The following is a 27,515-nucleotide window of genomic DNA, read 5'->3' on the forward strand; positions in this document are numbered from 1 at the left end:
TCAAGAGAAAGATGCTTCAGGACCATGGGTCCCAGACAAGCCTTCTCCTGGTAGTCCCTCAACATGTCCATGTTCAGCACAGCAGAGGTCAGTTCTGGGTGCCAGCATGGTGCCAGTGGGCTCCCATGTAGGGACTGTGAGGGAACTCTTCTGAATTGCTCCTCATAGTTTTTCTTCTGGGCACAGAGATTGAAGAAGGGGAAGGCACAATATCCAGCATCCAATGCTTTCAGACCAATGGTATGGCAGTGGTTTCATGCTGTCATTTGTTCTCTTGCACATTTACTTTGTGTATGTTCCAAATAAATCCATAACTGCTTCTACCTGAGCTTCCACAGGACAGTAGCTAAAGTCTTGGCTTTGTAGGTTCTCTGCAACAGCCTGCTAACTTGAGACTGGATATTACACTGGAGAGCTTTTCTCCTTTGGTTTGCTGTCTCTGTAACTGAGCTATGACCTGTGCAAAAAGACAGCATGATGGAGAATGATTATAAATCTATAGTGTCACTGCAAATGAGGAAAAATACCACCAAAATTGACATATATAACTGTTATGATTCAGAAGAGAACCGGACTACTTCACACGGAGTTAAATGTATACAGAGAAATACAGCGGTGGGTTAAGATTTGAGATTAGAGGAGTTTCATATATTTCCTTCATAATCCAGCATATGTGGCTTTATGTCCATCCTAACGTCATTGCATGTATTGTGCAATGTGGGAATCCCATGAAAGCATAGAAATTATACTTGGGGAACTCTGGGAAGTTGTTCAATCTATCTAGCAGTGTCAGTCATTTCTGAATTTGAGCTTCCATAGTTTATTCCCCCTTTATGTTATGTCTTCATGTTTATATGTCTTTCTAAGGTCATTATCATGTCTTTATGTTTATTTTTCTTCCTTGTTTGAGCTAAGCTTCTGTAATGTTTTTCTGTTGAGCTTTTTTACTTTATTTTCTTCTTTTAGTGGCTTCTTCCCCTGATATCTGTAGCTTTCTTCCAGTCTCTTGTGCTTTTTCCTCTTTCTTACTTCTGTGCCATCTGCTGTGTTTCTACCCATTTCCTCTGAAAACCTCTAGACTTAGAAAGGTCTTAAGAGATTATTTATTTATTTATTTATTTATTTATTTATTTATTTATTCTCTGTGTGTGTGTGTGTGTGTGCAAGCCAACAGATCTCTTAGTGAAACCTGTAGTCAAAGTCTTAATTTCAGTAAATAGAAAGTATCGTAGTCTTCCCTGTGCAGGAGAGGTGGCTCCTAATTTGTTTAACTTGGCTTCCAAGCCACATAGGAAATTCTTGAGAATGTTTTCAGTGATTCAATTTGTTGGTTAGCAAGTCTGCAGTTATTGAATTATTTTGTGTATGTGTGGGCAGATTTTCTCTTTTTGCTTTACTTTTTCTTTATTCCTTTCTTTAATTATGTCTGCATTTTTTTTGTTTTGTTTTGTTTTTCTTTCCCCTCGCCCCCCATCTTGTTTCTTCCACCCTTTTTCTCTTTGTATTTTCCTTGCCCTTATTGTCCTTATCATACTTTGTTTGCTTCATTTAAAAAGTGCTCCACAGAGAGAGTCACATGACTGTAAGGAACAGGTTTTTAAGATATTAAGTATCAAAATGGAGCATTCAGTTTAGGAAGTTTGAAGGTTATGTTAACTGAGACTGTAATTGTGTTGGACCTAAAATTTACCTGTGCTTCTCCTGTAACGGCCCCTGCCAGATGCTCTGACTTTAGGAGCAGAGCAAGGAAACTTCCCATCTCATTTCTTTGCTGAGTGCTCAGGTAGCCTGCAGCCTTAGGCAGCATCAGCAGCTGCCACTTGCTGTTGCTTATTGCAAGAGACTGGGGAAGAGTGTGAAGGGACATAGGCTGGGAGGAGGATCCACTACCCAGGCTCCTTCTGTCAACTGTGGCTTTCAGATCACTTTCCCTTTGGATCCTGTTTTGTTTTCACACCCAGGAGAGTCCTGTGCAGGGCAGGACATCCTGAAAATGTATGGATGCAAAAGGTATTGAGTAAGTGCCAGCATTAACAAGGTGAAGCTGCTGTGTGAATATATGGCAGCTCTATCTCCTGTAATGCTGATAGTGATGCTGCAAGCATTGAGAAGGTTTGTGCAAGTTCCCACGTGTTGTCAACAAGCCTAACTCTGCCTTCTGTGAGAAGGTTTTGAGTTTACACAGGAAAGCAGTCTGGATGATGGTTAATGTTAATAGATTTACTGTTACTTGGGAGGTAGCAGCTGTGAATTAATCATAGCCCCCTGTGAGGGAATGGCTCAGATTTGAGCAATTCTGGTAAGTGTGATTCAGCGTGGACTTCTTCAGGACACTCTTGGCACAGGCACAAAGAAATAGTCCTGACTGGGTTTTAAGGTCATTGCATGGAAGTAAATGTGTCTGTTTTGCTGCTTGGGAATGTGAAGCCCTAGTGGAAGTCCTCTCAAACCAATGGTGGGCTAAAATAAGTATGAAACTGCTTGAGCTCATTGAAGAAGCCAGAATATAATACTTCTCTGTGACAAATTCTGCGTGGAATTGCTCTAAGTCGTATGCAGAAATTAAAGCACTTACTGGAACCTGCGCTAAAACAGCCTGTGTTTCTACAGGGGTTTTTGCTTCCTCGTGGTTTGTACTATCAAGGCAAACATGTTGCCTATAAAGTTTGAAAGCTCTGTTCATTCTTAGGCAGACTGTGTTGGCCTGTATGGTTGATTTGTATGAAATTTTTTCTCAAGAGCTGTACATTTCTGCCAGATTCATTTGAGTGCCCTGCAAACCTTTGAAATAAAAAGCTGTGGAGTATTTGAGTGCATAAATAAATGGGAGGAAATCGCAAGCAGTAAATCACCAGGAGTGCACAGACAGTATAAGAATTGTGAAAGAAATAAAGTGTGAAATAGCAATGATACTGTTAAAGATATATAACAAAATCAGAAAAACAGTAGGTCAGGTGCTAAGCGGCATGAAGGCTGCTTTGCTCTACTCCAGCAGCTGAATATAGCAGTTAAACAAACATTTTATAGGTGGAGGTACACATACTCTAGTTCCTCTGAAGTCGAGTGCTGTGCCACTCTTGCTGTGAGTGTGAAATAGTAGTACACAGTCCTTTCATCGGCAGTCTACAGGACTCATTCAGTGGGTCAGTGTTTGGGGATGGGACAGAAGAAGTATTCACTGCAGTAAGGTTTTCGTGTTTGGAGTTACTGCTCGATTCCCAAGTTCCTCTGTACAGTCTTGTATAAAGAGAGAGGGGAAACCACAAAAGGATGCTGAAGTCTGTGGAGCATCTCCTGACTTACTCGAGGCAACTCGGAAGTTATTCTCATCTTTTAAATAAATTACCTCCTGCAAGAAAATAGTGGTTTTACATCAGTTTACAGGGAAACGGGCATGAAAGGCAGAAAATGAGTCAAATCTTTAAGCTTAGTCTCAGCTCTGCCCCCTGGTGCTTGTGCACTACAGTGTGACCCCAGAATCACGGTGTCACTTGTCAACTGATGAGATGAGGTGATTACTTTTTTTTTTTCCAGCTGATCTTATGCACTGACACTTGCTTGCATACATGTGTGTTTATGGAAATGACAAGTAAACTAGGCCAAAAAAAGACACAGTTGTTCTGGTGTAAGCATGGCTGTGTGTAGGACTGTGCTGAGATAACTTTAGAATATAATTACAAGTGGTATTGTTATGCCAGAGGATTTGCCCCATTAGATGACACTGATCAGTTCAGTAGGTGATCATCGTGAGCACAGCAGTACTGTAACTAATCTCATGGGTTTCAAGTCCTTATGGTATAGTCAAGTCTGAAGGAAGAGCTGAAGGGTGAGTAATGACCTGGCTGTGCAAATGTTTCTTCTCCTGTGCAAAACGTGTTTTAAAAATAGGCCTAGACATGCTTTCTGAGCCCCATAGCATGCTGGAAATAAATGTTGGCATTGACTCGTTTAATGGCTTCTGTGGATATAGAGTGAGGACAGAAAAGGTTGAGTAGGTCCTTGAGAGGTGAAGATTTTTCATATTGGTATGGAGTTATAGAAAAGGGGAGTAGAGTGAAGAGATGTGATGCAGCAAAGGGATCAGATGACAAATGGAAGCTTATCCTTGCAGTGGTGTTGTAAACAAATGTAACTGCGGCAAGACTGTGTTAGGTCCCTGGAAAAATGATTTTGTAATAAGCAAAATGCCAAAACTAACAAAACTTATGCATTTATTATTAAAAAAGGCAAAGATTTTGCTCATTCAGCATCAGTTTCACAATGCGCAGAAAGGTTACTGACTGTATGTGTTTTTTTTTTTTTTTTTTTTTTTTTTTTTTAAGAAACGAATTCAGAGAGAAAATACTGCTTAGAGCCTTGCAAAGAAATTTACTATGCAGGAAACCCAGAGGAAACTCCAGCACTCCTTATGAGCCTGGGTCTCACACCTCTAGCTATGAGTAACCTCTGGTAATGGCTCAACACATATCTCACAGGCAGGGTGGGCACCTGTCAGAGTTGGACATAAATTGAGGTATCTTAGCAATGTTCAGTCTCTTTTTTTTTTTTTTTTTTTTTTTTTTATGCAGTCTTCTAGAATGAGAATTACAGATGAGGGGTTTATTTTCATTTAATTATCTTCTTATCTAACAACCATTAACATTGTGTATTATCCTCTGCAAGTTGACTTACACATGACTTTTCTCGAGTCTTATGGCATTGTGAAAAGCAACCGAATCTTCAGCTCAGATGGTAGACCTGAGCTTTTTTTTTTTTTTTTAAATCTAGAGGTTTCCTTTGAACTCTTGACTGGCAACCTCAACAGGACATTATTATGCTTACTTATTTTGGCATTAAGTACTAGACCAGGGATAGAAACTAAAAAGTTGATGCCTTCTATCTTCTACTAGCAGATTTGTTCTTAGGTTATTGCAGGAAGTAGTATTGGTCCATGCATATAAATGTAGCAACATCCTTCTTATGTAATGCTCTCACATCCATTTTGCCCTAAGACTTATATAAAAGTGTGTTTAAGTATAAACTTTTTGACTTTAGGCCCTTCTACTCTTTCCTTCCTCATGAGTTTCATAGAAATGTATATTTATGTTTTAAAAAAAAAAAGTGTAATATTAATGCAGTAATTATTAGCTTTTCCTTCCTTCCTTCCTTCCTTCCTTCCTTCCTTCCTTCCTTCCTTCCTTCCTTCCTTCCTTCCTTCCTTCCTTCCTTCCTTCCTTCCTTCCTTCCTTCCTTCTTCTTTCTTTTCCCCATAAATATCTGAATGTTGTGCTAGGTGTTTTTGTTTGCATATGTGCAGTGTCCATTTAAGGTTATGGATGTGGCAAACAGTATTTGGACCTGAAGAGGATGCTGTCGGTTATGCAGACAAAATGGAAGACCATGTTTGGTAGGCTGTTAAGATCTCAGCTTTGGTTTGGTCGAATTCTTTCTAGAAAGCTAGTCTCAGTTTTGAAGATAGAACATTAGCATCAGTAGGCCTTTAGGATGTAGCTAATGGGTTGCGGGGTCTTAAATCAGCACTTCAAAATCTGTATAAAGCCCAGTTCAAAGGGAGTAACATTTCCTACATGCACACTAGTCCCTCTTTATGAGGACTTTGATGAGTTTCAGTTTCTCCTCCTATTTCACAAAGCAGTTAGCCAGTCTTGTCCTCTGAAGTGGAGATGCTCTTTTTCTGTGTGCTTCTCAGTTGCCTGGTTCCAGGTAGACACTCATATAGGAGCTCCTACCAGGGCCAAAATTGCTCCGCGACAGATGTGGAGCCTACAGAAAGCTGTTCACATGATAATTTCATGAGGTAGTAAACTATGTAAACTATGCCACTGAAAAGTTTCAGAGAGCAAATTCTTAGGGTGAATTTTTAATATACCAATATACCTTTTCCTACTAAGTTTCTCCGTGGTTCCTTCTTGATAGTACTGAGACACCTACTGGGTATCAGGGCAGAGAGGTAAGAAGCAAGCTTGTGGTGGGCCTCAGAACAAAGCTTTGTTTGGACTTGCTGAAGTCTGTTGAGCAGGACTTTGAAGTTTTTGTATGAGTTTCATAAACGAGGGAGAGCCTTGCAAATCAGCAAATAACTAATGCCTTTATTGAATGGCAGGAGCAGCTGTTTTGTAGCACTCTCTGGTATACATTCTCCTTTTCTTTCTCTGTGTTCAGCTGACAGCTTTTATTGCTGCATGATGTGTTTAGGTGCATGGTACCATGGGAACAGCATGATGCCATTACTGGCTGGTTGTGTAGGGGTGTGCTGCAGCATGAAGTGGAAGAGGGAGCGTTGTGTCCCATGCTACTCGCAGAGAGGACCATTGTCTTTCCTGGGGTGTGGAAAAGCTCTTTATGTCAGCCTTTATGCACAAAGGAGGGAATCACTGTGGCTCAGGTTTCACTGAGGGGGACAATGTGTGCTGGATATGTCAAGGAGTGGGGAGTGCTCTGCCACCTCCCTCAGGGCAGGAAAATGCAGAATGGCTGCTTGCTGCTGGAAGAAGAGACCTGGGCTGTGCAATTTTTGAGGGTGTGAGGGTAGATGAATGCAGGGGTGGAGGGTGGGATGGAAATGGGAAGGGCACCTCAGTTTGTTCTAGCAATATACTTGCTTTGTGCTCTGAGGGACTTCTCTGAGTGGAAGGTTCTTACCGATTTTTTGTGATTTCCATTCAGTATAAGGTGTCCTTTACTCAAGAAAACAAAACAAAACAAAACAAAAATCAACTAAACCAAACCAAACAAGAACAACAAAAACAAACAGACAAAAACCTTCATCATGCTTGCTACCTAAATAATACAAAAGCCTCCATGGCCATGGCCATCTGGTGATGCCTCTTAATTTAGAAACACCAGAACTATTACACAAAGTATGTCTCATGAATGTGACCTTCTCGATTCCTCCCACGCAGTAACCAGTGGAGTCCATTATTCTCCAGCTCTGTCTTCCCTGCAAGAAAAGCACATTGTTACAATAAGACACATAAAAGGAAGTTAAGCTATCTTTATGTAAAATACTTGCTGTAATAGCGTTGTGTGGCTTTTGCCCCCGTTGCAGAGGAAATCATACAGAGAAGGGATGTAACATTGTATTTGCTTTGCTGCATTCTGGAGGAAACTTCTTGCTCCTACTTTCCAAGTAGGAGGTAGACAAAGTGCATTAGTTTACCTTTCTCTAAATATCCTGACTTGTTTTTAGCAGCAAAAAGATACCTGTGGCTGCAAACCTGGCATTTTGCAAAGACACCTTGAGATGCAGCCATGAAAATAACCATCTAATTTCAGCCAGACACATTTATTTTATTTTGTTTTGTTTTGTTATTGCTGTTGTTTGTTCTTGTTGATTCTTTTTGCTTTTGCTTCCTCCATGCCCCAGTAGAACCTATCTACATTGCACCATATTGCTAGTGAGAAGCATTGTGACATCCTGACTGCTCAGAGCTGGGTGAAGAGGGAGTTTGCAGATGGGCAAAAGGCTTTTTAGTGCTGGCTTCTTTACACCTAAACATTGTAAGATTTAAACAAAGAACAGACCCACCAGCCAGGATCTGGGTACTTCCTACAACAAAGGGAAACCTCTTGAAATAACCCCACATTTCACTATTTTGTTCTTATGTTCCTCTGACATGAAATGGAAGTCGGCAAGCCAGCTGCTGAGATGGGTTGCAAGGTCCCTTCTTATCTGACATACAAAGCAGAAAATGATCTGATCTGCTTGAACAAGTCAGACGTGCAGCAGCAATAAAAAACAAGACTGTCTGATAAACACCATAGAAAGGGGGAAAAAAGAATTGTATCGCATTAAGGGCATTAGCCTGGTTGTGAAAAAGGTGTAAGGTACAGGGTTGCAATGGTTTCTGAACTACCCTTTCTTTAAGCTTTACATCATTCAGTGTCAACAAACCAATTCCAATAAACTATCCTAACCCAAACTTCTTCCTTCTCCTTTCTTACTCTGTACATTTGTTTAACTTCTGTTTTATCCTTGTTTTCCTCCATTCCCTCCCTCTCTTTCCCTGCCTTCCATAATGCATTTCACCGAAGAGCAGCCCAGCTGCTTCTCAGACCCCACTGGGCTCCAGGGTGGAAGTGGTGGGTCACAGATTTGCTTTGAAGCATCACTGTGGGGCTTCGTGACTGCACTAGGAAAGGAAATTGCTACCTCCTCCTGTAGCCACATGGTCAAGCTCAGCAGCATTAGAGACAAGCTTGGGCTGCTTTTCACATCAAATTTTACCACACAAGAAGAAGGTGGTGGAAGTATGATTGAAGAGAAGGTGATGAGATGGGGAGGAAAGTACATTGTTTTAAGACTGTCTTTTCCTTCTCTCTTCTCCATAAAAACTGATGGATCTCTTATTGTAGTTTAGTGCTTCTCTCCAACCACTGCATGCATTAGGGGAGAAAGGGCTAAAAGGAACTTTTGAGACACAGATGACAGCATTTCAGTGATAAGGAGGACATGGGAGGATGCACAAGAACAGCAGAGATAATAAATTGAGTGATGAAATAATATGTTTAGAGGCCTGAAAAGAGATGCAGTAATTGGCTGGCTGTGCACTTATACTCCACTAATAATGAAACCTCAGTGGCAGTTAAAACTCTCCTTTTCCTCTTTGCTCTTCTGAGACACTTATGAGCTGACCAATAAGACAAATCTATAGCAACACCTGGGAAGGATGTGAGGGATCATCTGCATATCAGAAAACCATGCCTTTTTCATTAAGATCTTTCAAAACAAATATGCTAAATGGTAACAAGCACTCATAGGATTGGTAGATATCAGGATTCTTGGTGTGTTAGTATACACAGTTATTGTTCCACCTCTGGGCTTATTATTTTGAATTAGTGAAATATTTTTTTTTTTTTTGGGTGTGACGGGAAACTAAGCACAGGATGAGTTTCTCAGTGTGCAAGCTCTAATGCTGGACTGCAGGGTGAGGCCAAAGGCCAAACACTGAATTTTCAAAGGCTCAAGAAGACTGCAAAATCAGTGCATTATCTGGATATCTCTTAATTAGTGAAATAATTATTGAAATTATCATTAAAACTACCCTTAATTTTCATAGTTAACAGCACAGTGAGATATGTGGAACAAATCACATCATTCAGAGCTGATATTCCAAGATGCCTAGAATACTGAGAAGTTGCTGTTATATTGGACTATATTCATTTAGCTGGAAAGGATTTTTGCAGACTTGAGGCCTGGAAACTTCATTACTTTAAACTCAATCCTTGAAGGCTAAAGTAGAAGTTAATGGAGACAGAAATTCTTGTTGTTTTCTTCTAAAAAAATAAATTGAACATTTATTTTCTTATCTGTAGTTGACATAAAACATTTTGAGAATATTGAATTTTTACTTTCTGCATGAAAACTTCATCCTCATTTTCTCAGCTGTATTTAAAAAAAAAATAAATCAGTAAAATGCATATTTCTTCTCATCTGCAGTAAGATACAGCCAGCTATTTCCACTGTGAAAAAAAGAGTAACTTTTTTAGAGAGAAGATGGTTGGGAAAAAACTCAATAAACTCAAAATATGCATATAATTTTCAAAGTGTAGTACATGCTTTTAAAGGTTTTAAAAGAATGGGTTCTGAAACAGTTTAGTTCTGCATGGTTGAAATTGTGTGGGTATTCATACACACAGAAAATTACTATCCCTGTTTGTGACATCCATAAAGGATACTATCTGAGGTCACAGAAGCCAATAGGTTATTATGCATTGACATTGGTGGTGGGGAAATTGGGCAAACCTGAGACCTTCACAACTTCATTGCTTCCAGACTGTGTGCTGTCCAGCCTATTTTGCTGTAACTTAGAGTTTGTTGAGAACATCACAGGGGAACATTCCATTGTTTCCAGTCCAGAGAATTTACATCTAAGCAGGCAAAGGTATTCTGAATTAAAGTATTTTTAATAAAATACTAACCCAAACTATCAGAAGATCTTGCCCACATTCTCCCTGAATATATCATTTAGGTTAGATTTGGATGAGAGACGCAAAGTAATACAGATTGGAAATTTCCAACATCCAGAAATTCTGAATAATGAAAGTACCAGTTTTAGTGCTAAGCAGTGGGATGTTTTTAAGTTAATTTGTATCGGGATGTTTGCAAGTGATTCTTCATTTCCTTTTATCAGTTTTATTCTGACATGACTTCTAGCCAGAAAGTGGAAATGTGAGCCTCATAGCAGGTAAGGTCATGTAAGCACATGTACAGGTATGGCTGAGAAATAAAGAGGTATATATGTATGTACATTATGTGCAACATCTGTGAAGTGTTTATGTCAAGAGCCATTCATACCATGTTATTCAGAAAGATTAAACGTGTGCTTCAAGACTAAGTGCAAGTGCTTGGTTGTATTTCTGCATGTGTGACTGTGAATGCCAGGTTAAGAGCACATACTTCTTCCAGTGAAGTGGAAGAGGTTATGCACCTCTTTAGTGCACATATAGATGAAGTGTTTGTGAGTTTTGTAAGGATGAATGGAGTTCATGGAGTTATTACAGCCAGCTTGTGACTGCCAGATGTTGGGATGTGTGTATGCATGCATGATAGTGCATCTGTTGTAGGGATAATAGCATATACACATGGGGGACAACTGTGCAGTGTAGGTGTTATTACTCTTGGGACCATAACTTCAGCAGGCGTAAATCAGGGTGGCTCAGTGGAAGTCAACAAAGTACAGCAGTGTGCACTTCCTGGAATCAGTAAGTTTGACTGCATGTAGGGGTTTTGATGTGTGGGACTGCGGTTGGCAGAGTATGTCAGGATGTGACTTAGGGAGTTTGGGTTGAAGACAGTAAAAGAAAAGGGAAAAAGCCAAGCCACAAATACACATCCAAGGAGCACGGATGTTAAAGGAAAAGGAAAGACTGCATGAACTTATTCTCCAGGATAAAACACCAATTTTGTGCTGCTACTTCCCCATGGAACTACATAGAATCTATGGGATTTTAGAATAATTGTCTTCTACAGAACTCAGTTACTAGCAATATCTGCATTAACAGCCCATGCAGACAGAGAGGATTAGATCTTCTGGGTGAAAGGCTTGGTGTTCAAGACTTGATATCTGTGCTGTATGACTTTTGAGGAGGGTTAATTTATACTGTCTCTAATTGTTTTTGTGGACAGGGTGCAAATTAGCATTAGATGCTTTGGGTGCTTTTGAAGGACCTATTTTTGTTTAGATTCACCCAGAAGGAACTAATATCATCTGCTCCAAGACTACTCCATAATGTGAACTGAAGAGTAGTGACTGGGAATGATCATGAAATTGGCTTCAAAACCATTCTCCTGATCTGAATTGAAATATTAGTGTAGGCATACACTCCCACAATGATTATAGCCTCTTAAAAAAAGTCTTGGTCTTTCTTTGCCCCTTTGGTGTTCTTTACCTTTAGTATTTATGTGTGGCAATCATTTATAAGCCATCTTTATTTTGGACATTTAATTCCTTAAATTGTTTCCTATGAAAAGAAATATGTTTAGTCCCTAAAACTTATTCTGCCTGTTTTCTTAACATGTTGTTTTTGTTGTTTTTCCCACATTTTTTTTTTTTTATGAGCAAAGTACTCAAAAACCATGCAGTACTCCATCCTGATTCTCCGCTGTGTTTTGCGAAGGATAGTTGCCCACCGAAGGCTTGACTGGGAGATGATAATCTATGAGTGTGGGTGATGTGTTTTGTGCTACCTCACAAGGTGCTCAGATGGGAGAGATGAAACTTCACCTTGTTTTCTACTTGAGCAGTGCAAGAAACTTTATTTCCTTTCTCTTCTTTGCCTCCAAGCTTTTGGTGCAGTGGAGCTGTGGCAGGCCTGAAGTCTCTCTCAGCCATGACCTTGTTGCGCTGTGGCTCTATTGGGGAACAGATTACACTTGCTTTTGGGTCACCTCTGAAGTATTGTCTGGCATTCTGGGCATGGGCATGAAGCCTGTGTTTATCTGTTCCCTCTCCCTTCCTCTTCTTGCCTGTCTGTTGGACTGAGGAGGAATGTAACTCAGTGTCTCCTTCCTCTGCCATACATGAAAGGGCAGTCTCTAGCTACAGGGTTTCTTTACATTTTGGTTGCTAAATGGAGCCACATCTTGGCTCTCATGGAATTGTTGTCTCTGTATGCACTGCACAGAATTGCATGGGATTATTTTGACTGGTCAAATTCCACAGTATGGAAGTCAACTCATCTGCCCTCTCTTACCCCAAGGTCACTTTTGGCATCCCTTTACCTGTCTTCTACCAACTATGGCTGCTGTTAATATGCTGCTTGTATCTGTCTTTCTGCTTATCTCTGCATCAATTTAATCATTAAGAAGTTCTTAAACATCAGGAAGAATATGTTTATCACTTGTAAAAAATAACCCAGGTTCATTGTGAATAGTTCAGTGAAAACATCTGGTCACTCTGAGGAAGTGATGAAAACAGTGAACAGAATGCTAGGTTGCAAGAAATATCCCTATAAAGTACGATGAAAATACTATAATTTCTGCTATGTGAGCCAGTGGCAGGTCACTAACTTAAAAGCCAAATGCATTTTTAAGAACCAACCCCATACACGTATTTACCTGTCTCTGTGTGTATCTAATAAAAATAGAATGGATTCAGAGAGTGGACAATTAAAATAGTAAGAGCTATGGAAGTACTCCCTTATGAATGAAATATTGGATTATGGTTGAGAAGTTTAGATAGAGTGTAATCAGAATTGCACTAGGGCAGATATTGTCCTGGAGTGCCTGGAATAAAGTCTGGTTCAGAAGGAGTGTGTGGGTGGATAAGTGGTCTGAAAGAAAGCTTGGATAATGTAGCATGTGGATGAAAAAAATGAGTTTAATGATTTGTGGAACTATTACAAATCCAAACATCGGTTCAACAGAACCAGTCTGCTAATTAGTTTTCCCAAAAGAAAATTCTAGATTGTGCACAAAGCAAACAAATTAAACTCTAAACTTCAGCTTAATGGAGCTGCATTTTGCAAAACCATTTCCATGGAAATTTCCTAATTATTTCCTTCTGAAAGGCAATACAAGAAATACATAGAGTGGTATTTATCTCATTATAACACTGGGGCAAAAGGACAGTCAAACTAAAAAGGCAATGCATTTTTAAAGTGCAAAAGGACCCTTTCTCTTCTTCTGTGCATAATTACACTGTGGAACTCACTGCTGTATGATGACAGTGCCAGTAGCTCAGTAGGACTCAGGAAAAGATTGGACATTTCTCATTATGAAGTTGCCAACTGGATCCCTGATACTGCTGTCATGATAACCACCATGGTATAGGGAAACATATGTAATGTCTCCTTCTCTGTGGTTAGTAGGCCACAAAATACCTTCAGCTAGCATATATTTAAAATGTTAGTCTTCATTTATTTTTTTTTTTTGGTACTATATTCATACCTACAAAAAAGATGTTGATACTTTGGGGACTTCACAGTCAGTTTAGATTTCTTGGCAATATCACATTGGTCTCAGAGAGAATTGACACCTCTGAAGCATTAATTCTGTGTGCTAATGGTGCCCTGAGCAGGCTGGGCACCATTAGCCATTTTTTTTTTTTTTTAAACAAATGATTTTCTCTCAGTCTCTCTCTCTCTATTTCTCTCTCTCTCTTTTTTTTTTTTTTTTTTTAATTTTTTCCCAAGCCACAGAATCCAGAAACAGGCTGTCCCAGAGCTTGTGCCGGTTCCCATCAGGGAGGGGCCTGACCCAGGGCTAAGATCTAGTTTCAAACTCCTGCACAATTTGTGGTTATTTAGGGCCAACATTTTGGTTTAGGCTGGTCTCTAAACATTTGTTGTATGGTTTTATTTATAAGAATAATGACTCTATGTTTACAGGCTGCAGCATATAATATACCTAATGCCTGGTCTCTCATGTTTTTAGCTCTCCCTAACTTTCAAGTGCATTTTCACTCTTTAATTTTACACAAACTTTTGGACATTGGCCAGACAAATTCTTTGTAGTGTATACAGTTTAGGATCTTGGCCAGATTAAAGTTGTCATCGATTTCACCTCCCTCTTCTTTTAATAATCCCACTTTCTCCCTAGAATTTCTTATACTTTTTTTTAAAGTTGCCATTCTCTGTGCTCTTCTGAATTTTATTGAATTTTGTGCTCTTTTATATTATCTATTGATTTAGCTGAATTGTATTTCTTTTCATACCTTTTTTTTTTTTTTTTTTTTTTTTCCATTTTATGAATGGCCTTTCTGGATGTTTGGTACTGAGCAGTCTTCTGTGAAGTTGTGCTGTTTTTTTCCTGTCCTAAGGAAATACTGAGTGACAGCTGCAGAGAATCTCCTCAGGGACTTTTAGGATTCTCTTGGTTTCTCTATACCAAAATTTCAAATTACGTTTTCTTCAAAGATAGTCTGAAATACTCAATACCTAAGCTAATTTTTGTTTTCTAGAAGACAATAATACAGCAACATATGCCAGGTCAAGTTTTGTTACCTACTGGTGTTTGTTCTCCTGATAGGTGATTGCCAGAAACCTTTGCTGGAGGAAGGTTATGCTTATTGAATACTTCTAAGCAAACAAGATAGCTCAATCCAGAGATAGGAGAGTTAATAAAACAGACTTTTTTGACATCCATTCAATGGGATATTTTGTTTGTAATGGACAGTCTAAAGCACAGACTGACAAGTTGTTGGCAGTTTTCTTAAGAGAATTTCTTTGGACCGGGTGAGAAGTATTCAAAGAAATCCTATGCTGTGACACTACTCAGAACAGTCTTGGTCACCTAGCTTACACTTCCCTAATTAGAATTTATATTTGTCAAGGATGACTTCAGAGCCCAGCAGCCAACATCTCCATCCTTAGATGATCAAGCTTGAAACTGGAACTGGACTTTTGATTACCTGGTCCTAAACTGCATGTGGGCAAAATATGCTTTATCTCTGTATCCTAAAAAACAAAAACAAACTTACAAACAAAACAAAACAAAACAAAACAATGGATTGTGATATTAAAAATCACTTTAAAGTTTAACTGTGACTGATGTTCCTTTTCCTGGCTGGAATAAGAATTAACTTTAGAGGGTGAACCCCCAGGGCTAAGTGTACTAGTAAACTCCAGCTGCTTTGTACTTCTTTGCCAATACTGAGAAGCCATAAACCCAATTTAACTTGCTGGTTAAACCAAGTTTACAGCTGTTTTGCATTGCTGGAGTGTAGTAGAACAGTCAGAGCATACCAGTGAATCACGGTGATTTTTTCTTTGTTGGGGCTTGTATCCTTTTTTGAGTCTTAATTGGAATAAGCCAAGGAAGAGGCAGTCTGTTCTTGGCAGCATAAAGTCAAGTTGATGCAAGACTTGCTTTTAGAGCCAAAGCCACTGTGTTTTTTGTCTTTGTGTTTGCTTTTATAGTCTTCTACTAGTAGTGCTTGCCATAGATAAACATATATATATGTAATTATTCCCTGTCATACAGGCCTTATATTCAGTCTTTATTTCAGTAAGGAGAGACATCAGCTTGAGTATATTTCACAAGCTTTGCTGGCTCAGGTCATCTTATGAAAACACCTTTTAAAATTATGATTTAGAAGGATGAAGAAACCTTTCAGGTTGAAATGCCAGAGGAACTCTTCACTTCAGAATGAGCTTGTCTTTAATAGTTTTCATTTTTGACCACATCAGGTTTCTTTATTTATCTATATCACAATTTCCCATCCATACAATTAAAAAATAATTATGTCTTCTAGCTTCGACTTTGTGTGTGTGCTTTTTTTTTTTTTTTCCTGATGTTAATGCCATTTTGTCTTGCTGTGGTTTCACAAAAAGGTCTTAGGCTGGAAATGAATTATTTGAATACAGTGTTAGGCTGTCTGAGATTGCAATGTAACATTAGCATCAATGAAATTCTCAGTTTGGACATGTTTGTACTGCCATCAGACCGGTAAATCCTGAAATTCATTTCAACTTGTGATCAATAACATAATAAAAAGTTAGTATTGTCACTAATAAAAATGTTACAAGTTCTAGCTACTCAAAGAAAGCACAATTAATATGGTAGGGGAGGTGAAAGACTGGAAAACAATTCAGGGAGATAAGACAATATGTAAGGACACCTGCAGAATTATCTTTGTGTTATTTGCTTAGTGCACCATGTGCGTATGGTTAAAATCACCCAGAAATAGTTTAGAATCATTTGCCTGAAGCAAATATTATTGTTGGACCACCTGTGTAAAATGCAATCATGTTAATCTGAATAGTTCTGTTGAACCCCAGCCTGCTTCACCTCTGCTGCTCCTGCTGCCTTTGCTATTGCACAGCTTCTAGTGTAACTTTGAGGTTACTGGGGGCTTCACTTAGCTTTCACCCAAGTGTTAGTTATAAAGGAGAAGCCACCTGTATATGTGAAGTCATTGCACCAGCAACCACCACATCATGGCCAGGCCAACCTCCACTCTTCTGGACTGCTCAGACTTAGTGTTTCTACACTTTTATTTCCATAGGATTGTGATATTTTGTATTCAGATTCCAGTAATTTCATACTTCTATATGTATAATTCCCACGCTACTGACTTTATTGGGTGGCAGCAGCATCTGCAAGAGCAAAGCTCTCTAATATTTCAGCTGAGTTCATAGAAAAAAAGTGTCAACCCCCAATTTTTTTCTGGCTCTGCATGTCCGTGATTTTGTACCATCTCTGTAGGCTGCAGATACTGGTTGCCAGAAAATTGACTGCAGGAGTGAGGGAAGGACCACCTGTTGTACTGAATGTTCACAAACCTTGCAAACTAAAATAAACAGTTGAAAAAAAAAAACCTCTAACAGCTTGTAACAGCTGCCACATTCCACTCAAGAGAAATCTTTATGCTAATGGAATCTGACAGGATCTACATCAGATATCTACACATAAATATGGGAGGGGGGGAACTGAGAGAGAGAGAGAGAGAGAGGGAAAGAGGGAAAGAAACAGAGAGAAAGAGAAACAGAGAAAGAGAATAAGACTTTTGGGCTTCTCTGGGTAGGTGGTATTTTATGTATATAAAGTTTTTGTCATTGTTCTCACTCTTGTAGTTTACATTCTTTGATACCTTGGAGTAAAACATGTGCTGAGTGCACGAGCTGCATGATATGGTCAAGGACTAAACTGAACTCTTTTTGTTTTAGTGGTTAAATATGGGGCACAGTATCCCTGCTGTGTTCCAGCTGCAGAGAAAATTCTGCTGAAGATCCAAGTATGAAGTTGCTTAGAAAATTAATGTCTTTAATGTCTCACATACCAGTTTGCCTCCTGTACCAGACTGATGAAGATAGAGGGAATTCACATGAGGAATACTAGGCAGCTGAACTGTAAAAATAAGGCAGTCAGTAGCAGCTTACTGCTTTGTATAAGACAGCTTTTATCTCAGGACACATAGTGTTGGAGCAGGAAGCTGATTGGGGTTATTGGCCATCGTCTTGGGACACTCAGCAGGGATGCTGACCTTAGAGTCACTATGCTTTTGAGAATGGTGTTTTCCTTCCTATCTGCCAAAAAGAAGCCTGGGAATTTGTGGAACAAAAGAAATCATAAGCTGATGGTTCCCAGGGTGATCTGGAGATAGCAGAAATGGGAAAAGGATTAAGAAAGAAAAATCTGAACTGGCTGTTCCTATATAATCTCAGCAATGGCCACAGTATCCCTGCAGGCTCTGAAAGTGACCCTAGGGTCTTGTTGATAGACTCCGAGTTGATGAAAGTGCCAAGAAATTTCTGTTCCTCTAGGTTCAGCACTATTAAACTGCCCCAGCTGGATATGTGGTTAGTGAGGTAACAAGAGATAACAAGAAGCCATCCAACAGGGCAATAGAAAGGGAACAGCCTTGAACACAGTGGCAGTGAGAGAAAGCTATGCTTCAGGTCTTAGAGAGTTATTTTGAACATTTCCAAAACCTATGAGACTTCTCCCCTAACTTTTTAGTAGTGTCACAATAGATAGTTTGAAGCTCCTTGAAATATAGTGCCTGCTAGAACCTGTCTCTTTTTGACAGATCAGGTCAAGTCCCACAATCAAAACTATCTGGTCAGCTTGTTTGTCCAGCAAGCTGCCTGTAACAAGGGGCAATATTTTATAAACTTTACTCTGTTTCACCTCTGAGGAGAGTGATATAGTCTGGAGGGGTTGATCATTGGCATTCTTCTGTGATCAGAGGATTGTTCTCCACACAGACCAAAATGGCTGTGTTTTCTTCTGGCTATGCACAGAAGAGCAGAAATAAATGACAGAAACATCAGAATAAAAAATATGTATAAATAAATTAAAAAAGAACCACCAGGAATGGAAATGGGTAGAAGTTTTTGAAAGAGATGTATAACAAGGGGAAAATGAAAGTGGTAGAGTGATGTGAACTGCTCAGTCAGCAGGAGCTTGGAGATGTTCATCTCAACAGCTATGGGGCAGCAGAAAGGGTCCTTCTTCGAGCATTCAGGTGAGGGGAAGGAGCTGGTAGAGAAAGGTATGTAAGATCAGGAGGTGGAAGTTCATGGATGCCCATAAAATCAATAAGGAACATATAGACCTGAGAATATTTCAGTTGAAAGTCCAGTGTAATACTGTAGCTTTAGAAACCTCAGCTGCATCTACTCCCATCTTTGCTAATTACAATCAGTGGAAGAGCTTGGCTTTGGAGCATCCTTTTTCATGGACTGTACTGTATCCTAGCAAGAGAAAATGATAGAACTATTTTAAATGCCATTTCCCTAACATATGCCAAAAGTGACAAAGTTTGCAACCTATCACAGCACCAGAGAACCAGAATTCCTGTGGTAACAGTCAGAAGATGTCTCCTAACTCTGAAGGGAATCGGTCCATGTTGGTTCTGCATTTCCCTATGGCTAGACTTTGGATTCAGAATATGGTCTTTTTTACAAGGCACTTTGTCAAGGAAAGTCAAAGAATATTATCTTGTCCCCTTGTTCCTTTGGAACCAGAAGAAGCTATAGAAAGCTTCTTCATTTTTATTTTTATTTTTATTTTTATTTTTATTTTTATTTTTATTTTTATTTTTATTTTTATTTTTATTTTTATTTTTATTTTTATTTTTATTTTTATTTTTATTTTTATTTTTTGGTTTTGTTTTGTTTTGTTTTTGTTTTTGTTTTTGTTTTTGTTTTTTATTTATTTTTTTTTCTGTTTGTCCTTCAGTTGAACACAATATGTAGTAACAGCCACAACCTGTTCCTCAGTGAGTTCACAGACAATTTATTTATTTATTTATTTATTTATTTATTTATTTATAACTTCAGAAGCTATTCGTTATTTCCCCCCCTGCTTACACCAATGTAAAATAGAAGTAGTGCCTTTGAGTTTAGTGAAGTTGCATCCCATTGAAATTGATGCATGAAGAAAACTAAGCTCCAAGTTTGACTGTCAGAACAAAACTCAAATCTTCTTCCTGTCTTGCTTTATTGCAAGTGCAGCAGAGTTGCTTGAGCTGGGCTAGCTGCCAGCCACCACAAAGTATGAGGCATTGAGACTGGGTCACTCTGCACCCCTCTGCATGTTGCTCACTTACAGATGTTGCTGCCTGTCTCTTCATTAATTTTGAATCCTAATTTACATAGAGACTCCAGTTAAGAGACACAAAGCTACTGAGATTGAACTAAAAGCAGCAATCCTAGAGATTCCATCTCTTTCATTTCCAAAATTGGAATAAAAAGGGGTACTTGCTGTTCTGAGCATTAATCCGGCAGTAATTATAGATAACATTTCAAGGCAGAAAATAATCAAGCTTGGAACAACAACAAAAAAGTTTTTTTTTTAATATTTTTCTTTATTTAATTTTATTTTCCCCTCCTGTGTGTGGTACTGCATGGTTGGGTAGATATTGATATATTAGTAATTAGGCAATTCCTTTTGCAGTTATTGGCTCATGCCAACATGGCAATTCATATTCAAGGATGTGACTCTCCTTTCACTTCCATCATTGTTAAAAAAGTCTCCTAAGACTGCTGCAGTCAGTTTAGTGATATCAGCATAACGTCAGTGAGAGGGGATTTAGGTCTGTGATGTTTAGTTTTCTGCAGCATGCAATTCCAGTCAATTCTCAGGGATCCCTGGGACTCCATCCACATGCCCATTTTGAAAGGCTGTCTGGGAAATGCTGAAATGATTCTGGGACAGTATCTAGCCAGGTGCCATCTGTTGGCCATTTACTATACTACTTCAGAGGACATACAGAGTTTGTGAGTGTCTGAACCAAGCACGGATGGTGTAGCCTAAAATAGTCTCTCTATATGAGAACCCTTAGTTGAGTACATCATTGCAGGAGGAGGACTCCATAATGGAAGCTTTTCCCTAGGTTCAGTCTCTTCAGACCCTCATGGTAGTTTACCTTCACCTTCTTAGGAGCTTAAAGAAGATATAAGACAATTGTTAACGATTCATTTCATGAGTAATCATACAAAAAGGTCTTAGAGTTATTTGAGAAGTATTATCTTGCTTCTTCTTAAAGGATAGAGTGATTAACCATCACTACAAAAACTAATATCCTTAGTGCAGTGATACATACTCAGGCTTATCCCCTCCAACCCTTTGAGGAGGAATCATTTGAGCTAGAGAAAGCAGGTAAGTATCACATTGCTCCTGCATCACTGGGCTTCTTATGCAGGCACCAAATATCTTAATGCCTCCTTAATCTCAGATTGATCCTCTAGCTTGTGGGCACAGAACCCCAGCAGGTTATCTCATATTATCTTATCTTATCTTAGATTGTGTGTTTGATATCAGTTTTGGATGGAGTACTGGTCTCCATGTAATAGTCCTCTCTTGGTTGGCTACTCTTTAAAAGGGATGGACTTCTTACAGCTTCAGCCCATCTTAGATGTCAGTGGGAGACATAAAGGACCACATATTCAAAAAAGGTTGAGAGCAGTGTATACCAAACCTTTCTAATGTCCTATAGAATTTCTACATTATACATGCAGAAACTTCTTGTCAAAGTTTACTGAAAGTGTCCTTCAAGCAAGTCAGTTATGCAGTGTCAGATTCTCCTAGGATTCTCTAGAGGATAAAGGCTTCCTGGTGGTACTCGGGGCTGTAAGTTTCTCAAATATCTTCAGCCAAACAGTTTGTGTCCGTGCCATTGCAGCAGTACAAATTTTCCAAAAACATTCCTACGTGGCAGGATTTGGGGCTTGGGGTTCTGCAGGTGACACCTTCACCAGCTTCTTCTTAACTGTGGCACTCTTCACTAGTGTGCAAGCTGCTCCAGGAGATATTGTCTCTCAGAAACACTGTAAATCTGAGACCCAACCTGCATGACTTCAGGGTTACTGGACAGTCTCTGGCACTTGTTTGATATGGAAGAAATTTTGGCTGGGGTGATTTCACCACATTTGTAGCATAGATTGTTACTTTTTATCTTCCTAAGTTTCTGTATGATAGCTGTTCTATTCATTCACTGTATTTAGGTGATCAATGAGGACATTCTATGGCATTGTTTCTGTTTTTGAAAGCTACAGAGCTCTTGATCCATTTGACTGCGCACTTCACACCATTTTATTGCTCTGTCAATCATCTATTCAATACTGGTGCCAATTTGTTAAAATTCAAATTCCAAATGTAAGTGCATTGCTTTGCAGAATGTATTGTGAATAATGATGTAATTCAGGTGTGCACCCTGTTGCAAAGTAGCATTACTATTTGCAAAATTCCACCATAGCCCTATCATATGAGATCTAGGACCATACATATATATATATATTTATATATATACCATACCTATCTAAAATACATATCTGAGAGATTTTGGCAAAGAAGTGGCTACCTGGCTCAACACACCTGTGCTTTTACAGTAGTCCGACCTCATTTTTTTTGTTTGTTTGCTTATTTTTTAAGCAAACCATTCTCTTCTTCTCCCCCATAGAGGGAGGTGGTTGTCTCATGTGGTCTTTTATGTGGTTTGCTTCAATTACTTTCCTTGGTAACGTATTCCATATGTTTACTATCTTTCCTTTTTGTCCTTCAGTAGCCTAGAGCATATTCCTCACCAAATGCTGCATGGTTATTTTCCCAGGAAATGTAATTTTTCCAAAAAAATATTATAAAAGCAAATAAAACACATTTCCAAAATGGTATTGCCAAATAGCAAAATAGAAAATGCTCATTATTTTTGATGACAAGAGTATTAAAAGGGGAAAAATATTTAAACATAACCAATTCTTCAATAGTAGTGTGGGAGGATGTTCAATTACATGGAATATAGTTTTCCAGTGAGACAATTTAATGTTGGATTAAAACTATGGGTTGAATTATTATTTTTTTCATTTTTTTTTTTTTTTCCCATCTATATTTTGTGCTCTGTTCCTGGCATTGTGGTGGTGTTTGTTGCTATTTATATTTTATGTTGAGGGTCTTTTTTCAGCTGTTTCTAAAACTTTATAAAAATGCCAGATGTCATATTGGAAACCCAAAGACAAAAATCAGCTCATAAATCACAACAAACCATATATATATATATATATATGTATACCAAAGCCAATTGTACCATTCTTCAGCAGTTCCTTTACTGGCTTTCCTCTTCCCTCCCTTTTCTACTTACAGTAGGTAGAACCACAGTGTCTTACCTGGTATGTTTATTTTACAGACTCAGAGCAGAGCACTGGGTCAGACACAGAGGTGTTGGCAGAAAGGACATCCTGTTCATTTGGCTCCCATTCTGACCTTACATCTGGTGGAACAGGTCCTCAGCCTCCTCCACCTTCATCCATGGAAGAGATCCAGGTAGAACTGCAGTGTGCTGACCTGTGGAAAAGATTTCATGACATTGGGACAGAGATGATTATCACGAAAGCAGGCAGGTAAGATATCTGGCTTTCTGTCTAGATAAAAAAAAAAAAAAAACACTTTTTTTTTTTTTTTTTCCTTGAGGAAAAAAGAAATAGTTTTTCTTCTTGATATGTCCATGGAAGTAAATATGGGGAGTGGGGGGTGACTGGGGAATGGTCGTCACATTTTCACAGCTGTATGTCCTACCATCTTTTTAAGGATAAAATAGTTCCATATTACTACTTAAATCAGTAGCTCCAAAGGAGAATTGGCAGCTGCAGGAAGTAGTTGAGGATAGACTCTCCTTAGAGCAAATAAAACAGGAAATAATCATTGTGCTGCTAGCTGTACTGAATTTTTGTTGAGTTATGAACTGGGAGAGAGCCATTTGATTTTCCTTTCAAGTTCCCATAGCACTTCATGAGCCAGTTGATTTAATCTCATGCCTAGCTTAATTCAAATTCACCTTTGCACCAAAGGAATGTCTTCCTGCAATTCTAAATAGATAAAATGCTAATGACTTCCTGTATCAAAAATGTGCAAGTTTAGTGTTTCCCTCTGCTCTTGCAACTAATCTCATGCCAACTGCAGTTAGGAAGAGCCACTAATAAACCTTTTTTTTTTTTTTTTTTTTTTTTTTTAATAAAACTCACTGCAGTTCTTAGCTGAGAATAACATCCTCATTGCTCTCTACTATTAAATAATGGATAAAAATCTGCTCAGCAAAACACAACTTGAAGAAAACTGAAAATTTCTAGATCCCTCAAGCTATTAAAGATCCCAAATGGTTTAGTCATGTTTGCATTAATGTAAAGATTCTTACCTCCACCCAATGAGATTTTAATTCCTAATAATCTTGTTACGAAGAAAGTCAGCACCATGGACAGGGCTGATTAATGAGAGTAAACCATGTGGCTATCACAGGAGTTTTTCTGCCCCTTCCGCAGAAATGCAGAAGGCAACTTTTCCATAGTTTTGTGGGGAAAAAAACAACCTCAGTATTTGATTTTTCATAATTAAGTTTCATGTCAGTGATCTCAGAATTTGCCAGAGCTGCTGGACTTGTTTTTTTATGTTCTTGTGAAGTGGTCACTAGTGTTCAGAAGCCCCAGGAAGTTCAGTTAATTTGAGGAAAGTTTTCTTGAACAAACAACCCAGATATCCCCAAAGATTATGAGAACCAGATTAGCTCCTGGTTTTGTAAGTGCTGTCTTATTAGAAAATGAAACATTTTGAATCAATACAGAACGGGCTGCTGGTTTTGCCTCAAATGGAAAAGGCAAAGAAATAATTATACTTGCTGTTATCTGACATCTTTTCACTAATGAAGTCAAAACAGAAGGGAAGAAAACTACTAATTTTCATTTTTCTCATAGAGGGTGAAATTGAGACCCAAACAGGTTAAATAATCTGTTTAGCATCATTAAATATGACACTGGAGGAACCAAATTTATTGGTTCTGAGTTTGTTTTCATAGAATCATAGAATGGCTCAAGTTGGAAGGGACCTTAAAGATCATCTGGTTCCAACCCTCCCACCATAGGCGGCGATGCCACCCCCTAGTTCACGCTGGCCAAGGCCCCATCAAATCTGGCCTTGAACACCTCCAGGGATGTGGCATCCACAGCTTCTCTGGGCAACCTGTTCCAGTGCCTCACTGCCCTTACAATGAAGAATTTATTTCTAATGTCTAGTCTAAATCTATCCTCTTTAGTTTAAGACCATTCCCCCTTGTCCTATCATTATCTACCTGAGTAGACAGTTCTTCTCCATCTTTTTTGTAAGACCCCTTTATGTATCAAAAGGTCACAATGAGGCCTTCCTTGAGCCTTCTCTTCTCCAGGCTGAGCATACCCAGCTCTCTCTGCCTTTCTTCATAGGAGAGATCCAGTCCTCTGATGATCTTTGTAGCCCTCCTCTGGACTTGCTTTAATAGGTCCACTTCTTTCTTGTGCTGGGTGCCCCAAACTTGGACACGGTTCTCCAGGTGGGGCTTCACAAGGTCAGAGTAGTGGGGGACAATCACCTCCCTCCTTCCTGTTGCCTGCACTACACTGCATCTGAAAATGAAAAGAATACATCGTTACCTGCTGGATTAATTATAGTTCGTTCTCTTACAATAAATGGAGTGTATAGGCTTCAGAGCAGCATAAATATCTCAAAGCCCATCAACACCAGTGCACAGCAAAATATCCAGAACCATAGAGATATGAAGATCATAGAATCACAGAATCACAGAATTGTTGAGGTTGGAAGGGACTTCTGGAGATCATCTGGTCCAACCCCTCTGCCAAGCAGGGTCACCTAGAGCACATTGCAAAGGATCATGTCCGGACCGGTTTTGAATATCTCCAGAGAAGGAGACTTCACAGCCTCTCTGGGCAACCTGTTCCAGTGCTCTGTCACTCTTACAAGTAACCAAAAAATTTGAAACATCAATGCCACTGCAGTTTTACAAATTGTTCAACACGCCTTCTCACAGAAGCCTTGAGAGTATTTGCAGAGGTTTTAGAGAAGGAAGGATTTATGGAAGAAAAACAAAACAAAACAAAACAAAACAAAACAAACAAACAAACAACAAACAAACAAACAAAAAAACCTGAAATATTCTGGGGAAATACCAAATAATTACATTAAATACTTTGGATCAGTACAAAAAAAAAAAAAAGAAGAATTTCTATTAGGTCTGCTTGGTACACACATATGAAAAAAAAACTATATATTTTCTTATAAAGTTTTTAAAAAATTGCAATACTGAATAAATTGCTGTCTTTTTCTTTTTGTTTAAAAAAAAGGAAAACATTTTTGTTGAAAATTTTCTTCTGCTGTCTTCAAGCTATAAACCACTATTTTGTTGCTTGGAACAGTCTCAAGTATGTATTTTGACACTTGTGATATAAAACTATTGTTTCGACATTTATGAATTGAGACGTTTCATGTCAGCAATGGTTCATGGAACTTGTCATGCATGCTGCCTTTCTGTTTGACAAATACAGTTTTCCACATTGCATATCATCATAATGAACAATAGATACATATCCCTAATTGCACAGTAATAACAGGAAGCTGATTAAAAATTATTGTGAGATGTACTTAGTTCCTTCCATGTGGGAACATGATGAACAACAAATCCAGTTAACTGCAATTCCAATTCCATTTTCCTCATGCTGGGAAAAATGCTTTCATTTAGTGAAGAAGCATCTCACTTCATATTTATATTCGCTTCCCCTACCTGATTTTTTTTTTTCTTCAATTAGTCCAATATAAGATAACTTTGTTTTAGTTTTCTAAGTTTTGGCTCAAATATTTTGATTTTCATGCTTTTGAAGAAAAGTCTACAAGCTCTGGGGAAGGCCTTGTTTAGTTGCACTTTCTGATGAAATATCTAAGTCTATATTTTAGCCACCTTTCAGATATGTTTAGCAGCACATGTTAAGGAAGACAGAGACATTAACTTTATTTTAAGAAGTCCAAAACAATATATATATATATATGTAGGGAATAGATGCAGGGAAATATGTAAGAACTGTAAGAAATTATTTTTTCAAGTTTTTTTTTCTTTAACACCATTAATGGCATTCTCAAGTGCCAAGCTTGAGAGCATTTACAAGCTCCAGTCTTGACAATTTTTCCACTTATAAAAAAACTTGTAGCACAATACAGAGCTTAACTTACTGAGCAAATAATATATTAATTACAAACCTAAATCATATTCTTTCTCCCTGAAAGGAGATGTTTGTTATTACTTTAGTCCTCATGGACATCAGGCTCATCACTGGCTGCCCACACAAACTCTATGTTAGCTACTAAACATACATATATTTTTCTGTTTGATGGTATTCTTCTCCAGAGGTTAGATTAACAGTATGGGAAGGGATTTTTTTCTGCAGACCATGTTTCTTATTTAACTATCACAAAGTTTAATGATTTAGCTACATAGTACATCTACTTATTTGTGACAGTTCTTATAGATTAAAAAAATATATGCACTAGTTAAAAGTTTACCTTTTTTTTAGTTAAACCTTCTTTCAGAGAGGATGTGTCTGTGATGGGTGAGAGATATCCAGCAGTCCTGTTTCTCTCTATGGGATGCATGATACATGATATATCCAGTAGATGAGATTGCATGATTTCTGGCAGAGAGAGCTGAATTGTTATCTCCTGAGGATTTCCTATTATTTACTGAAATAGAGATGTACAGCTTCTTTGCAAATTTTTCCTTCCCAAGGGAACAATTTTCTGTTCTTGCTGCTTTCCCTACAGAAACCCTGTCTGAGTCCTGCAAGGCCTTCTTGTTTTCAAGGCCTTTATAATTACAGACTCAGTTGCCTATGACTACAGCTGCTCCTTAATTTTATGTGACTGGTAAGGCATTGTTTGGCTCCTGCCTGACCTCACATTGTCTTTTTACTCTTACTGTTTAAATCTAGTTTCTAACCTACGTTCTCATTTCAAACATATTTCTGGAGCTATATCCTGCTTATGTTCAGCATACTACACTTCTTAGCTTTCAAACTCCCACTCCCATTCACATTTAATACTGCTTCATTTTTTTCTTTCTTGATACTGTATTTATAGATGTCTTTTTTTTTTTTTTTTTTTTTTTTGGTCTGTTTCTATAAACCTGTATTTTTTTTCTGTTTTCATAAAGTTCTCTTAGAACTTTTTCCTTCTTCCTTTCTATCAGAACTCTGTTATTCAGAATTTAATAAGATTCTTCTAACAAGAGTCCTTTGTTCTTTGTGCAAAACATGCAAATGGCTTT

At 38.4% G+C, this 27,515-nt stretch overlaps 1 protein-coding gene across 1 annotated transcript in view; it reads left to right on the plus strand.

The window, feature by feature from the left end:
• Positions 1–27,515, plus strand: part of TBX15 (T-box transcription factor 15) — a 96,222-nt gene that overhangs the window by 35,551 nt on the left and 33,156 nt on the right. Inside the window, exon 2 of the mRNA XM_032201564.1 lies at positions 22,569–22,782. Coding sequence (XP_032057455.1) covers positions 22,569–22,782 — 214 coding nt within the window. The remainder of the gene's footprint in view (positions 1–22,568; positions 22,783–27,515) is intronic.

Source organism: Aythya fuligula, chromosome 1 (genome assembly GCF_009819795.1).
Source record: "Aythya fuligula isolate bAytFul2 chromosome 1, bAytFul2.pri, whole genome shotgun sequence".
Taxonomy (NCBI): Eukaryota; Metazoa; Chordata; class Aves; order Anseriformes; family Anatidae; genus Aythya; species Aythya fuligula.